Genomic DNA, 15522 nt, shown 5'->3' with positions numbered 1-15522 from the left:
TCAATATATTTGCGGTCATGACATCACAACTACAAGAACCAAACTTTAAGTTTCACTAACCATATAAAGACCGTTTATAAAAAATAAAACAACAAAACTAAAATTCACATTATTACTCTCTCTTTCTCTCTCTCTCTCTCTCTCTCTCTCTGAGTCTTTTAAATTGCACAAGCTACCAAAGAGAACAAACAAAGCCAACATCAAACAACACACATTACAACGCTTCTTCGAGTGTTTTTTCCCCCCCGGTGTAACACTCTTCTGAAACTGATCGAATAGGGAGGGATGAGCGATCTCGGGTTTTTGGTTTTACCGATACGATTCAGGACGTTTTGGTTTGCTCTGTATCACTTGCTCTATCTTGTCCAGAACAGAAGGTGTCAGCAATGGGATAACCTCAACAGCTTTCATGTTTTCTTGTATCTGTGTAGGTGTACAAGAAACACAACATCTTTCAAAAAATCTTGGATCGAAATCTAGATTGAGACTCGACGCGACTGTGGGGATTCAAGAACTAACCTGTGACTCCCTTGTGGCACCGGTGATAACGGATGACACATTAGGATTTGACGCACACCATGCAATCGCAAGCTGTGCTAAGGTTACTCCTAGCTCATCTGCGATCGGTTTGAGACCGCTAACTTTCTTCAGCACATCATCCACAAGGGATCTATTGGCAAGATTCTGTGGAAGAAATCAAACAGGGAAATGTACCAGTAGATTTGTTAGATGCAGAAACATAGAGGATATCTTAACAACTATAGTCTATGACCAAGTATACAGAACAAAAAGGAGAGAAATAATTATTTACTTTGTAGTTCTCCAATGCAAATCTGCTGTCTGAGGGAATAGCTCCCTTGTTGTATTTACCAGTGAGGACACCCGATGCAAGTGGGCTCCAAGTGGTGAGACCTATGCCATGATTGGTGTAAAGAGGAAGAAACTCTGACTCAACCTACATACCATACCATAAGAGTGTAAACCGAATCAATAAATGATGCAACTCAGTAAAGGAAAAAGGGAAAGAAAGAGTTGGAATACAAACTTTGTGCCTAGCGAACATGTTGTACTCTGGCTGTTCGACGATTGGACCGACCAAATCCAAACGGTCTGCAGCTCCCCATGCCTCTGTAATTTGCTGAGCTGACCATTCACTAGTACCCCAGTAGAATGCCCAACCCTTATCAATCACGTAGTTCATCGCCCTCACCGTCTCTTCGATAGGAGTTGAAGCATCCGGCCTGTAATAGATAAGACCCCCATACACACACACAACAACCACAACAACAACAAAAAAGAAACATCTTTCATTAGTAGCACTAAGGATAACGCAAAAGATGCCATTTCTGGAATATTTTGTCACCAAACCCATATAAGAAAGATAACAAAATGCATATCCCCCATAATTAGCAAATACGAATCACATAATCAAATGAAAACCAAAGGAGATTTGTACAAATCCACAATAAACCAAAACGCCACAAGAATCCATGAACATGCATCTAAGAATACAATCAATAAAACGATGAAGCTGGTTCCAAGATATATATATATATATCATCTACGAAACTCTCAAACAGCAATGCGTTTTACAATATTCAAACATAGCAGTCCGTACTGAAAGCAAATGCAAGAAAAAATTCCAACATAATTCATCACCTGACAATTAAATGCATACAAAAACACATAGTACAGGACAAATACTATTTCAGACAAGCACTTCAATTTCAAAACATATCAAATCAAATCAAAAAACACTCTAGATCTTTACAGAAATAAGTGAAAATGAAAAACTCATAACCAAAAAAAGAAAGAAAACAGAAAAAAAAAAAAAAAAAAAAAAAAACTGAACCTGTGGCAATAGAGGACATCGACGTAGTCCATATCGAGTCGTTTGAGAGAAGCTTTAGTTCCTTCAACGATATGCTTCCTGGACAAACCCTTGTCGTTAGGACCAGGACCACCCCAGAAGATCTTGGTGGAGACGACGATGTCAGATCGACGCCAACCAAGCTCACGAATCGCCTGACCCATAATCTCCTCAGCACGACCGTTAGCGTAAACCTCTGCGTTGTCGAAGAAATTGACTCCATGATCACGACAACACTGAAGAATCGATTTGGCTTCTTTCACATCGAGCTGGTTCCCAAACGTAACCCACGCCCCGAACGACAGCGTGCTCACCTTCAAACCCGACTTCCCCAAATTCTTGTACTGCATCTTCTCTTCTTTGTTCCTCACTATCTCAAATCTCAAATCTCTCTGTTGATCTAATCTCAAATCTCACAGTCTCTCTCTCTCTCTCTATTATACTTTTTTGTTAAAATAAAACGAACAACAAACAGCTAATAACCATTAACAAGGAAGTGACACTTTAATACGATAACCTACCGGTTTGGTTTAACTGCCTCCGGTTATCAAGGTAACCAATAAGTAAGTATGTTTCTATTTTCCAATACCAAAGTTTTAAATGCATGCATACAATCAAATCAACAGCATTCGACTAAAATGTACTGTATATGATGATTTCTACTAAAACCATACCGAACCTCAAGAGAAAATTGGTTGTTGTTGATTATAAATTAACCGGTCTGAATACATTTCGGTTTAGTTGCAATTTTTGTAATAAAAGAAATATGTGATTTAGATTAGTGATCTCGTTAGTGGCAGACCCACACAATTAATTAAAAGATGCTGATCTTTCTCTCTCTCTCGTACTTAAAAACAAAGCGTGATCTCGTAATTTTAATTAAGCTGGACAACAACAACAACCCCAAAAAAAAAAAAGAGGTTTATTTGCTTTTTTTGGCTCCTAATGGGTCAAGAATCCCATGTAAATGACTTTAGTGTAGTCTCCATGTACCGATTTATCCTATGATAGACACGTGGCTTCCCTTTTAGGAAAGTTGCTCATTTAATTGGGAGAGTTGTGCTGTAACGGCAGCAGACCTTTTGCACTTTGCCGTATACGAATAAAACCTCTCAAGTCCGTGTCACGTGAAAATAAACGTTCATCAGACAGTCCTGCTCTTTGGAATATTTCACTCCTACACGCTCACACCGAATCAGACATGCATTTGCGAATTTTTTCGGGTTTATATATTTTTGGGCTTCGTTTTTTATAAAAGCCCGAATAGAAGCCCATTACATGAGAGATGTTGGATATCCAAACAAGACGTCGACAATAGACTGTATACTTTTTTTGTTAACATCTTCTTATCTCAAAATATAATGATTTTGGCTGATAACCTTTAAATCTTGAATTGATGTTTTAGTTATGATCAACAAAATTGTTTATGAGACGATATTTTTTAATGCTCTAAAATTTTTTATAACTAGGCACACATTGGACTTATTGTATTCTACAATTATTTTGTGAAGGTCTATTATCTTAGCTATTTTTACTATGTCATCATACGAGTTTTTTTTTACCGTTTCTTACTTTAAACTTTTATTTTTGTAAAGAAGTTTCGTTTGTATCATTAAACTACAGAATTTTAGGGAAAAAGGAAGATTTAGTAATAATGTTTGAGAGAATCAAGTTTATGATTAATTGTGAGAAGATAATATAGGTAGGCTTGATGAGTTTTTAATGTTATTTGCTGTTTTTGTAATGAATGGGTTGGAGAAACAGATTGCATTTGATGCATGTGAGTGTGGGGTTTTGGATTCGCTACCATCTAATATAGTGTTTTATTGGCCACCAAGAAAAAAAAGATAGAAAGAAAGATGAAGATAGAATTTTAAAAGTTTGCCAAAAATCCTCCACCAAGGGTTGACATTTTCTCCTTGTTTTGTTCTCGTACGTTATCAAATCCTGATTTAGCTTTTCTATGCCTTTTCTTCAGTGTACCCCAATACTAATCATATGGTTTTTCTAAAATGTACAACATATTTGATAATCTAAGCATATGCAAGCGATAACGAAAAAATGGTTCCACCACTTCCTTCCACGTATAAATGTACGACAGATAAAATTCTTGCAACGCATATATATCAACGACAAATTCAAAATACATAGTTTTTTTACCTATAACAATATAGCATACTCGATACTACCATATGGAAAATTGCAATCAATTAATTATGAAAAAAAGGATTGTTATTAATTATTTGTTTGACGAAAAAAATATATTAATTAAACAGTTGAAGGATATATGACCAGGTTCTATAAAATTGCTATGCGTTTTTCTTCGACGACATGCCAAATATTTAGGCTAAGATTGTCTGTGCTTTTCATGTACTTACATGCATGTTAAGGTTTCTCAATAAAAGTATAAATAAAATGGAGATGGTGACTAAAACAAAACCGTGAGCGTAACAATGTAATTTTAAGAAAATCTGAAACTGCAAAAACAAACCTAAATGCAAATAAATAACCATGTTCTTACTCTAGATATAAATCAAAATATATTCAATTCCTGATTAAAAGTTAATTATGTACTCAGAAATGGTAAAATACATCAAACTGTATAATATCAAGAAATTTCATGCATGCTTTATGAAGATCACATGATAAATTAAGATCACGAGAAATGTTTTTGAGAAGAGTTTATCATATCTTTAGATGTAATCCAATATATATAGCTTTTCGCTGAGTTGTTTTATATAAATATGTAACTTACATTGAAATTATATGAATGATGAAGATCAGAGGATCAATCTAGTTCACGGGTATTCTTTTTTATAAGATCACAAGAAATGTTTTTCTATCTATCATATATATATATATATATATATATATATATATATATATATATATATATATATATATATATATATATATATATATTTATTTATTTATTTATTTTTGATTTAATCAAAATTATTTTTCTATATATATAGATATGCATGTAATATATAATTAAATTTTGTCGGGGTTGAATGTAACTCCCTAGCTTTATTTTTTTCCATTTGATTAGAGATGCACAGTGAGCGTTTCATGTGAGTCTTCTCTAACATTTTCTAGTTTACTTTTATTTTCTTGTTTTGTTGAATTTCTGAAAAAGTTTAGCGTAACTTGTCTTCGACTATTTCTTTTCTCAAACGTAAACTTGTCGTCGACTAACTTCTAAAAGAAAACGATTAAAAGTGCCGATGGATCTATCTCTGATCTGTGAAAATTAGCGCATATATATATGAGTCATAACCAAAAAGATCCTTAATCGAATTAACCTTAATTACAAAAAAAAAAAAAAAAAAAAAGAGATATAAAATCTCCGAATGAGCCCATCTCTGCGACTCAAATACATCGTCTTAAATATAGCTAGGCACATCACACATGCATCTTGTAGCTAAGCTAAGACAAGCATTTGAATTTTATTTTCTGTATCATAATATAATGACACCGCATAGTTAGAAGAATTTAATTTGACACGTCCTTATCGAATGTAACGTTGCAGTGACACGTTAAAGATCATATAGATGAAAAAAATTACGGAAGAACCTTCCAGCGTACGTCCGAATCGATAGGATAAAAAATCTTTGGTTTCTTTCTTGTGTGCAAGTTTTGTCATTTACTTTATAGTTTATATAAACAAAGACAAAAAAACAACACATAACTAAAATAAAAACAAACGACGTCTCTTCGTAGCAGAAAACGACGACGTACAATGTTGAGTGGATCCAAGTTCCCAAACTATTCGATATTTTTGTAATGTTTGGGAGTGTCGGTGCCTCGGCTAATATGGTAACAAACGACAGATATAAATACGTCGAATTATCCACTACATACCCATTTATATAGATACCTCAAATGTGGTTATAAATTTAATATAGTTATATTCATTTATGGCATTAATTGGATCTGAAAATGGCATTTTTTGAAGTTTTGCATGGATTTAAGTCGATCAGCCGAGACGCTTACATGTGGTAAAGATGTCCTAAATGGAATAAACACGGTTAATTGCTTAGATCATTTATTAACAGATTCATGCAATCGTCCACTCCACTTCATCAAAGGAAGACACATTTTTAAATCAAATTTTGTAAATTTTGGTTTTTTTAGAATAAACAAGAAAAGTTACAGAACCGTATATAATGGGTTCTTGCTGGTTTCACTTAATGTGAGGTAAAGGAACAAAAAAAAATATAGTTTAAAGAATAAGTAAAACAGAAGTGATTGGGATTCAATTTGACCCGCGAGTTTTGGCGGAACCAAACAATTCGCACCAACAAGATCTTCTCTTTATTTATAGCTTTTTGCACTTTTACAAAAGTAATTTGAGCAATAAAAAGTGTAACAAAAGAAAAGTTTCAATTATTACTAGTTACCCGCCAATCCAACTTCTCCCATGATGCACACACATGGTACACATCATATATGTATATCTAATAGGCTTTTCTTGTTATAGTGAATGATGTTACTTGTTTATCTATATACACTTTACACAAAATACAAAATACAAAATACAAAAAAAAAAAAAAACTACTGATTTACGTTTTAGCGCATAAATAATTATATTATATAGCGGAAAATACAAAAAAAGTTCGAGTGTTTAAGATTTTTAGTTGGTAGATCATTCGATACAAAAAAAAATACATAAATAAAAGTAGGAACAATTTATTTGGTTTACAAGTTCAGTTTATCAATAATGATGTTTCCTCAACTGATAATAGATGTCCAGTGTAACCAAAACGGAGATGAGTATAATTCACTGAGACAAAAGGTTCTGACTTCTGAACCGCTTGATCGTTAGCATGACGTTAGATCATCATTCTGTTACCCAGCAAGCAAATAGTATATATATCCAATACAACGTCGTACTCATGAATATGATCTTTCACTTCAATGGTAAGTTAGAAATAGTCAACTATTTTAACAATCTATTAGAAATTCTAACTATATAGTATTCTTCCGAAGCCTAAAAAGTAAAAACCTACCATTTTAGTTTACTATATAGTCTACAAAATTAGTTGAGTCTTGAAGGAAGATGGAAACCCACAGAGTTGGAGTGGGTTGAGAGACAATCGTAACGTTTGCAATATTCTTAGTTTAAAAGCTCGATTGGGTATTAAATTTTGACTTTAGTTTTTATTTTATTTAACTTTTGTGTATCCTGGATAGGATTGGATTGGAGAATATGATATCATGGGTACGTCCAAAGGTAATAGTAATGCTGGGATTGAGGGTAAAAATGGAATTCGGAGAAGCGTGAGAAGAAAAAAAAAAAAACTTGACATGATGATGGGAGGAGTTTGGGTTGTTGCATGGGAACATTATGTGTGCTCCCAAAAGGTAAATAAAATACCAAATGTTAATCATTGGAGATTTATTTAAATACAATGCACTTAAGAAAACTTAATATCACGAGGAAAATCATTAGTATAAGTTCAGAATTAGTGCTTTTCCCAGCAAACCAAGTAGATAGTAGCGTATATGGAGTGCTATTTATACTCTATATATGAAATGCTATTTTTGGTTGTTGCGAGAAGAAAAAAGGAACATTCACATTACTAGAAATTTCCGGTTCTAGTTTAACCGATTAGACCAAATTAATTGAGCAAGATAGGCACCCCCAGCTTCCAACTAATAGTGAGAACAGTTTGAAAACTCTAACTTGAGTAGTCAACGACCTCAACGCGTATTCTTTAAGTTCTTCTTCGTTTTTTCTTTCTTTCTTTCTAAGCCCGTGATTACCGCCTCGGAAAATCATGGAATTTTTCACGGAAATTGTAATTATATTTATTTATAGTATACTATATAGTAGTATTAATAAATACACTCCAATGTATATAGTGAGACCCGCTAATTCAGCAGGAAACTATGACAACTGGTTTCCGTGTACGGAAGCTCCCTCTCTCTCTCTCTTGCCCGTATCTTTCTTGTTGATGATGTGTCACTACTACAGGTAGACAAAATTAGAAAAAAAAAGTTTTATCTACATTATTTGCTTCACTTACTGTAAATGCGAAAGTGAAAGAATCAGTTAGAAGGCCAACCAATTAGCTTTCTTTTTTCTGTCATATTCGACATCATTCAGTTGTTCTTATGTCAATAATTACTCGAATTACAGGGTAAATTTTTATAGTTTGATTCTTTTGGAGTTATGAACCAAAGACTCAAAAAGTTGGTTACTAAAAGTCTAAAACAAAAAAAAAGGAAAAACAACAAATTTGTTAAAAAATAAATCTGCGTGCAACTTTAGGTTTACACATATGTGATATGTTTATTCACTAGATTTTGACAAATATTCCTTTTATAAAGGCTGGTGTTTAATCAGCATGGTTTACACGAATAGACTAGTATTTATTATTTATTATGGTAAAATCAAAACACGCAGTTTATTTGCCTGTGAAAATGTTCTGAAACTATTTTTGTTAAGCGATTTTTTTTTGGTTTGTTAACTTAAGAATTACATTTACAGTTAAGAATAAGAAAAAAAGAAGAAGAATTCGTTAGCAAAAAATAAGAAAATGTGTAAGCGTGCCGAGGTCGATAAAAAGTCACACGCTTGAGCAGTTAGTGGCGGTTAGAACGGTAAATAAATAAAAAAAGAGAGAGACGGAGTTAACAAATGATCAATCACGGTGATAAAGCAAAAAAAACGAAGAAGAATCAAATTGTACTAGACGACGCCGTATAGATACATAACGGCCGTCTTAACGGCTCTTTTTGGTGTCCTCTCCCTTTTTTTTGTTTGGTCTCCCCCGAGATTCTATAAGAGGGCCAATATATCTCCAAGCTCGTACATTCACTGTCTTTATCTCTCTCTCCTCTGTTCTAAATTCTCTCTCGGAACAGAGTTAAAAAAGACTTTGTGCTTAGCTAACTTCAGCCGCTCCAATGGCGGTTCTTCTTCCCACATGGGTTTTAACAATGATGTGTCTACTCTTCTTCGTCGGAGCAATGGAGAACACTACTCACAACAAGATCTCATCTCTCCCTAGGTTTGTTCTCTTCTCTTTTAATAACATGTGTTACGATCTCTGTTTCTTTCAATACAAAGAAGATCATTTATATAATTAGTTATATTTTTTCATTCTCGAGCTACATTTTCCCCAGATTCCAAAGTATAATTTCCAAAATAAAAAGAAAAACTAATTCGTTATGTAGTTTTCCATTCTCTAGCTACATTTTCCCTCGGATTCCGAAAGTATAAAATTATATTTAATTTACTGTTTTAATTCTATTCAGCCGACAAAATTATAAACAAGAGAAAATAGTTTTTGTTTCTTTAGCCTTTTCGATCTCTCTCTTACTACAAACAATATTCCCTCCCTCTTCAAACAAAATCATCCGAGCCGTTGCTTTTTTGTTATGATCTAGATCCAACGATCTGAACCGTACATTCCGCTTTTTTTTATATGTGCATACAGTCAACTTCGTTACGTAGATACACACTTGACTCTGTTTCGCTATTTTACCCATTTGCCATTTTGACCTCCCACATTGAAATGTTTCTGTAGTGTTATTTTAGTCATTTTAATAGTCCTGTCGAAGACCTCTCTCTTTCTTAACGGTTTCTCCGGATAGCGAATTTTATGGAGCAGTGTAATTTAGTGTAGTGTGTGCGGTGCATTCTCCAATAAATAATTACATTCAAAACATTGTTATAGTTTTGGCATTCCTTAGTTAGTAGCATATGTCACAATCATTAGCTTTCTCTAGATTCTCAATTTTTAGATTATAGTTTCTGATGATCTTAATTTCTGAAAAAAAAAAAATAGATCCGACGAAACCGAATGGAACCAACACGCAGTGAAGAATCCAGATGAAGTAGCGGACGAAGTTCTCGCCTTGACTGAAATGTAAGTACTAATTCCATCTCATTCTAATTATGACCTCTTTTAAAATTATCATGTGGGATATATATAACATGTAATGGGGGAAAAAGTCACAAAAGTACAATATTGGGTATGGTCCTCCTATTCATTTAAAATTGTGTTGTGACTTTTGTTTCATTCTATTGTTGTTGAATCAAGATCTATCCTACAAGAGCTGTCACATTTATTTCTCCTCTAACCAACTTAATTCATTTTTATTTTTGTTTTTGTTACTTATACCTCGTCTATAAATCTAAACCCCCATGTTCGTTCACATACTATTATAACAATGACAAATATAGTGTTCGCTGATTAATTTATTCTTGCTACCAGTGAGATCTATTCCCGTGAACTATTGGCATTCATTAATTCTGTCAGTATCATTTTTTTTTTATATAAGACAATCTATATTTTTATTATCACCTACTACATGTTTCATGCATTGATATTTTAAAAAGGTATTATTCATTCTATCTTTTCTCTATTTAATATTTTTAATATATAAAACTATTTTTAAGAATGCTCGTTATTTTTTTTTCTATTTTTTTTTTCAATTGTTGTTGAACTAATACTTTCAAGCAGACAGTTTTCACTCCAAACACCACATGCACTAACACTAGATAGATCCGCGTCCGACGCATTATTGCATATATATAAGTTAAACAAAAATTAATATTATTATTACCTCTGCCAACATTAATAAATATCTTTTCATATCACCAGCCATATGTATACGGCTTAATAGTACACTGTACACTAGGAAGTCGTTAAATTTAACTTTGGAAATACGTACAATCAAACTGTTATAGAAACTTATCCTTAAATATTATATATTGGATTTTAAAAATAGAAATAAAAAATGTTTATTAATCATTTTGGACAGTACCCCATGTGGTCGTAACTCGTAACAGAGCAATTTACTCTTTATACGGTCAAAAAAACAAAAAAACGGTATCCGTTAAAACGGACGGATTTGATCGTCGTTATCCAACGGTGATTATTTGTTTGTCCTCATTTAACGGTTCTCGCTAACGTCGTTTGGGCTTTCAGGAATCTTTAGGCAGACAACCTAATCCCACCGTCACCGACACACGTCTATGAGAAAAAAGTCTAAAAATATATTTATATATTATATAATGTAGTATTTATCATCAACCATGTGCTCATGTTCTGATTTGATTTTGATTGTTTTCTCAAATAATCTTGTATTTTTTTTCATGGTGGAGATGAGATCCGGTTGAGAATAATGAAATTAAAAGTCGAATCTAAACCGGATATGATTTATTAATTTATACAGGAGTGTGAGAAACCATACCGAGAGGAGGAAGCTAGGTTACTTTACTTGCGGAACAGGCAACCCTATCGACGACTGTTGGCGGTGCGATCGCAACTGGCACAAGAACCGCAAACGCTTAGCGGACTGCGGGATCGGGTTTGGAAGAAACGCCATCGGTGGTCGCGACGGTCGTTTCTACGTTGTCACTGACCCGAGAGACGACAATCCGGTTAATCCTAGACCCGGGACATTACGTCACGCCGTGATCCAAGACCGACCGTTATGGATCGTTTTCAAACGCGACATGGTGATTCAGTTGAAACAAGAGCTCATCGTTAACAGCTTCAAAACGATCGATGGACGTGGCGCAAACGTTCACATCGCTAACGGCGGTTGCATCACGATTCAGTATGTAACGAACGTGATCGTCCACGGATTACATATTCATGATTGCAGACCGACTGGTAACGCTATGGTGAGAAGTTCAGAGACACATTTTGGGTGGAGGACGATGGCGGATGGTGATGCTATTTCGATCTTTGGCTCGAGTCATGTGTGGATTGATCATAACTCGTTGTCTCATTGCGCTGACGGGCTCGTGGATGCAGTCATGGGCTCAACCGCGATAACCATCTCTAACAACCACTTAACTCACCACAACGAGGTAAGTCTTATTATTGCTTTGTTACTTTAATTGTAGCTTCTTCTTTTTTGGCGGGATTCGATTTTTGATGATGTGATTTGATCTTTTTTGCTAAAAGGTCATGTTGCTCGGACATAGCGATTCGTACATGAGGGACAAAGCTATGCAAGTGACCATTGCTTATAATCATTTTGGAGTTGGACTTATTCAAAGAATGCCGAGGTAATATAAAAGACATAACAAAAACAGAGTAAACAGAGAATGCTCTGCTTTTGTGTTCTGTTTCTTGAGTATGCTGTGTTATGTTTTCTAAACATTACAACTCTTCTTGCAGGTGTCGACACGGGTACTTCCATGTCGTAAACAACGACTACACTCACTGGGAAATGTACGCGATTGGTGGAAGCGCGAACCCGACAATCAACAGTCAAGGAAACCGCTATGCCGCCCCTAAAAACCCCTTTGCTAAAGAGGTAATAACTCGATGAATATCAGTTAAAAGTTAAAACCAAAGAGTGATGTCGTGAGTGTGAGTTTATGATGTTCGAATGTTATGTTTGATAGGTCACGAAGAGAGTGGACACACCGGCTAGCCATTGGAAAGGATGGAACTGGAGATCGGAAGGAGATTTGCTTCAGAATGGTGCTTACTTCACTTCTTCAGGAGCCGCCGCGTCCGGAAGCTACGCACGTGCCTCTAGTCTCTCCGCGAAATCTTCTTCATTGGTCGGACACATTACTTCCGATGCCGGAGCTCTACCTTGTCGCAGAGGACGTCAATGTTCATCATAGTTGCCACTTACGACCATTACCACCAAAATTCAAAACCACCTTCCATTATATTCAGACAAAAGTGTACATTTTCACACATTTGTCATTTAAAAAGCCAATTATCTTTTTTTTTTTCGGTGTGTGTGTTTGTGTCGATTTTTCTCAACCTCGGGTTTGCTTGCTTCAACCGCAAGTTAACACAAGAAAAAGGGAAAACAGAAAAAGACAACCTTTCATGTAAAAGAGAAATCCCCGAAGTGTTGTTGGTTCTGTCTGATCAACTCAGATTGTTCTTCGTGTATCTCTGTCGTCTACCCATAGAAACAAGAATATATATTATCTCTTCTTTTTTTTTTCTTGTATTTTTTTGAGATTTATAATTTAATATAGGGTCTAATGATTTGTGAATCTTTCTACTTTTCATTGTATTATATTTGTTGGCTGGATTTTAGCTTTTATTTCCCATGTGGCTGTAACTTGTCAATTGTCATGATTGTACTTTGTAGTGAGTGAAGCAAGCAATCAAGCAATATTAGTAACTGGGGGATTTATAAATTCAAATAGCCAGCTATTTTATCACTTAGAACTGTTTTTCAATATGCTTTCCTTATCTCGTGTCGTGAGATGTTTGGTCAAGTCCTATAACGAGCGAAATATATAAAAGTATCAATTTTATTATAAGTGTTGTTTGGTGCGAGAAATCCATAATCGAAAAACGTATAATATGAAATCGAATTGGGGTAATGTATATATTTTTTCTTTTAAAAGCATATATTTTTGTTGGGAAGAAAAATTAGCGTATCTAATATCTATATTTGGCTTTTTGCATTGAAAAGTAGATCGTACGTTAACATAAAAAAAGCAAGAGAAGCCTAAAACACGCTAAATCGACTCCCATGTGCCCACACATGACAAGAAAAATCAAAATAGTTCGAAATCAACAAGCAAAAATTTGTCGGACAAATAATGATAACCTTTTATTTCCACCATCATCAGGGCTTTCGTTGGCTAATTATGATTATCTATAAGTTACTTAACAGACAAATTTAGGGACTTCTATTGGAGAGGTGATTTCTAAATCCATATGAAATTGTAAATTCTAAAAATCATAACATATGGATTTAGAAATAACATGTTTTATCCATGACTTTGAATCCTTCTATTTTACACTTCAAATCCATTTAAAACATAATGTGGATTTTGAAATCCAAAAACAAATAATTAAGTGAATAACATGAGATTTTAACAAGTATTTGTACGTCATAGAACTAATAACACATAATTTTGATAAGTATTTTAAAATCAATAATTGAATAACACATGATTAAAGATACTATTTTTCTGTGGTAAAATATATAGCTTTATATATAAGATTTATATGAAAACACCTTTTTTCTTTCTTTCTAACAGGCTGTTAACATTGCTAGATTTTATATCAAAAATTATCCTTGTAAATGATTTAAAGCATCACATTTTCACAATTCTTAACTTTTAAAGTCCAATGATTTATATACACTGGTGGATAACACGTTTTATTATTTTTTTTTTAAAATCCAACTAATCATGAATCACCTTTATGGCTTTACCCAACCAAATCAATTAACATCAGTCTTTTTCCTCCTTCATCGCGAAGCTCGCAATCACCTCTAAAGACACACTACACATAGTATTTTTATTTTACATCATTATGCTACAAAAGCTGAGACAAAGTTTCTACATAGTCCAGAGCTTTTCCAATGGGGTTTTGTACAGTTCATAGCTTTTTTTCAAAGACTTTGTTACCATATATAGTAAAACAAAATACAATAAAGACTGGTTAGGGTTTCATGTATATTTATGATTTTAATCAGATATATCTTTAATCCATATAATTACCAAATCAAAATTTTAACATTTCTGAATATTACTTTATTGAGACATTCATAAATAATATGGGTGGATTGTAATAACTAATCACCAAGGATCTTGTTCTTGATGATATCGGTAGCGTTTTTGGCAGTGCCTAATACGCCAGAGACAGAACCTTTAGCCTTTTCAGTGATAGTATCCGTCGTCTCAGTAACTTTCTCCGTTACATCTTTCGTCATCTTAGTCACCTGATTGACCAAATTAATCAGATAATATCATCAAATTAAATCACAATTAAACTGTGGTGTTTTGTTAATTACACGGCCAGCCGTAGTGGAAGCGACATCTTGGATGTACTCAGTGGTTTCCTTCACTTGCTTTGCTCCTTCTTTTACTGCCTCTGCTGCTTCTTTCACCTTTTGGCATTGCTCTGCCTCTTCTTTTCCCTTTTTTCATTTACCATAATCACAAAATGTATTATTCGATACAGAAATACATTAGACCTAAGACGGTGGATTTTTTTTTTTTTTTTTTTTGTTGCCTCTCCTCTCCGACAACGCATCATTTTAGAAGGTTCATGGTTTACAAAGAAGAAGAAAAAACGCTGTGCTTGAGGACAGGTCTCCGTTGTCTCTCACCTGTAAGGGCCTTGGTGACGCTGAAACGAATGCCCTACGCAGTGGAAAACTCCTTGCCGTTTTACCACTAGAGATCAGAAGTTCGCCCAGTCTTGATGCATGATGCATTATAACCTTTGTGGAAGCAAAGCGTAGAAGACAGGTACGAGCTTCTTGAAGGTTCGAGAGTATAGTACTTAATTAAAGTTGATCACAGGTTACAAATTTTTGGTTAAAATCCTAAGATGCAAACTCTAATTAAAAGCTTTATTTATATATAACTGTCCCTTCCATCGCGGTCTCAATTATGATCGTCCGATTTATATATTTTATTTTGTTTTACCTGATTGTTAATGAAAGTGTCAGAGTAGTCCGGTTATGAGCATTTATAGGGTTCTTTGTGGTTTTCTTTAACAAAACTAATTTTCTCAACCCCCCCCCCCCCCCCTTTGTTTGGCTATAGACTCGATCTTCGTTTTTTCGCTTGCAGTGGATTCCTGTCTATTGTCTAACGTATGTCAATAGTTATATATATAAACAAAAAAATAATGAAATTAATATTTGAAACGTCAAATGATTTTTTTTTCGTATAATTTAATTAT

At 34.2% G+C, this 15522-nt stretch overlaps 3 protein-coding genes across 3 annotated transcripts; 1 reads left to right on the top strand and 2 right to left on the bottom strand.

Annotated features, from left to right (window-relative positions):
- Positions 1-30: 30 nt before the first annotated feature.
- LOC104754611 (putative voltage-gated potassium channel subunit beta) lies at positions 31-2760 on the bottom strand. The gene is made up of 5 exons (XM_087484879.1): positions 1853-2760; positions 1046-1241; positions 812-955; positions 520-684; positions 31-423 (listed from the first exon to the last, which is right to left on the bottom strand). Exons 1-5 carry the CDS (start codon positions 2218-2220, stop codon positions 310-312), a joined length of 987 nt encoding a protein of 328 aa, XP_087341005.1. The 5' UTR covers positions 2221-2760; the 3' UTR covers positions 31-309.
- A 5788-nt stretch (positions 2761-8548) lies between these two features.
- LOC104738994 (putative pectate lyase 1) lies at positions 8549-13010 on the top strand. Its single transcript, XM_010459224.3, has 6 exons — positions 8549-8889; positions 9670-9750; positions 11063-11705; positions 11803-11906; positions 12019-12157; positions 12249-13010. The coding sequence occupies exons 1-6, from the start codon at positions 8786-8788 to the stop codon at positions 12474-12476; spliced, it is 1299 nt and encodes a 432-aa protein (XP_010457526.2). The 5' UTR covers positions 8549-8785; the 3' UTR covers positions 12477-13010.
- Positions 13011-14265: 1255 nt separating this feature from the next.
- Positions 14266-15215, bottom strand: LOC104738993 (uncharacterized). The gene is made up of 3 exons (XM_087484878.1): positions 14942-15215; positions 14624-14749; positions 14266-14551 (listed from the first exon to the last, which is right to left on the bottom strand). The coding sequence occupies exons 1-3, from the start codon at positions 15047-15049 to the stop codon at positions 14405-14407; spliced, it is 381 nt and encodes a 126-aa protein (XP_087341004.1). The 5' UTR covers positions 15050-15215; the 3' UTR covers positions 14266-14404.
- Positions 15216-15522: the final 307 nt, after the last annotated feature.

The sequence above is a fragment of the Camelina sativa genome, chromosome 14, assembly GCF_030686135.1.
Source record: "Camelina sativa cultivar CO46 ecotype springtype chromosome 14, ASM3068613v1".
In the NCBI taxonomy this organism is placed as follows: Eukaryota; Viridiplantae; Streptophyta; class Magnoliopsida; order Brassicales; family Brassicaceae; genus Camelina; species Camelina sativa.
The sequence above is the reverse complement of the archived record's forward strand: the minus strand, read 5'-3'. Positions and strand labels throughout refer to the sequence as shown.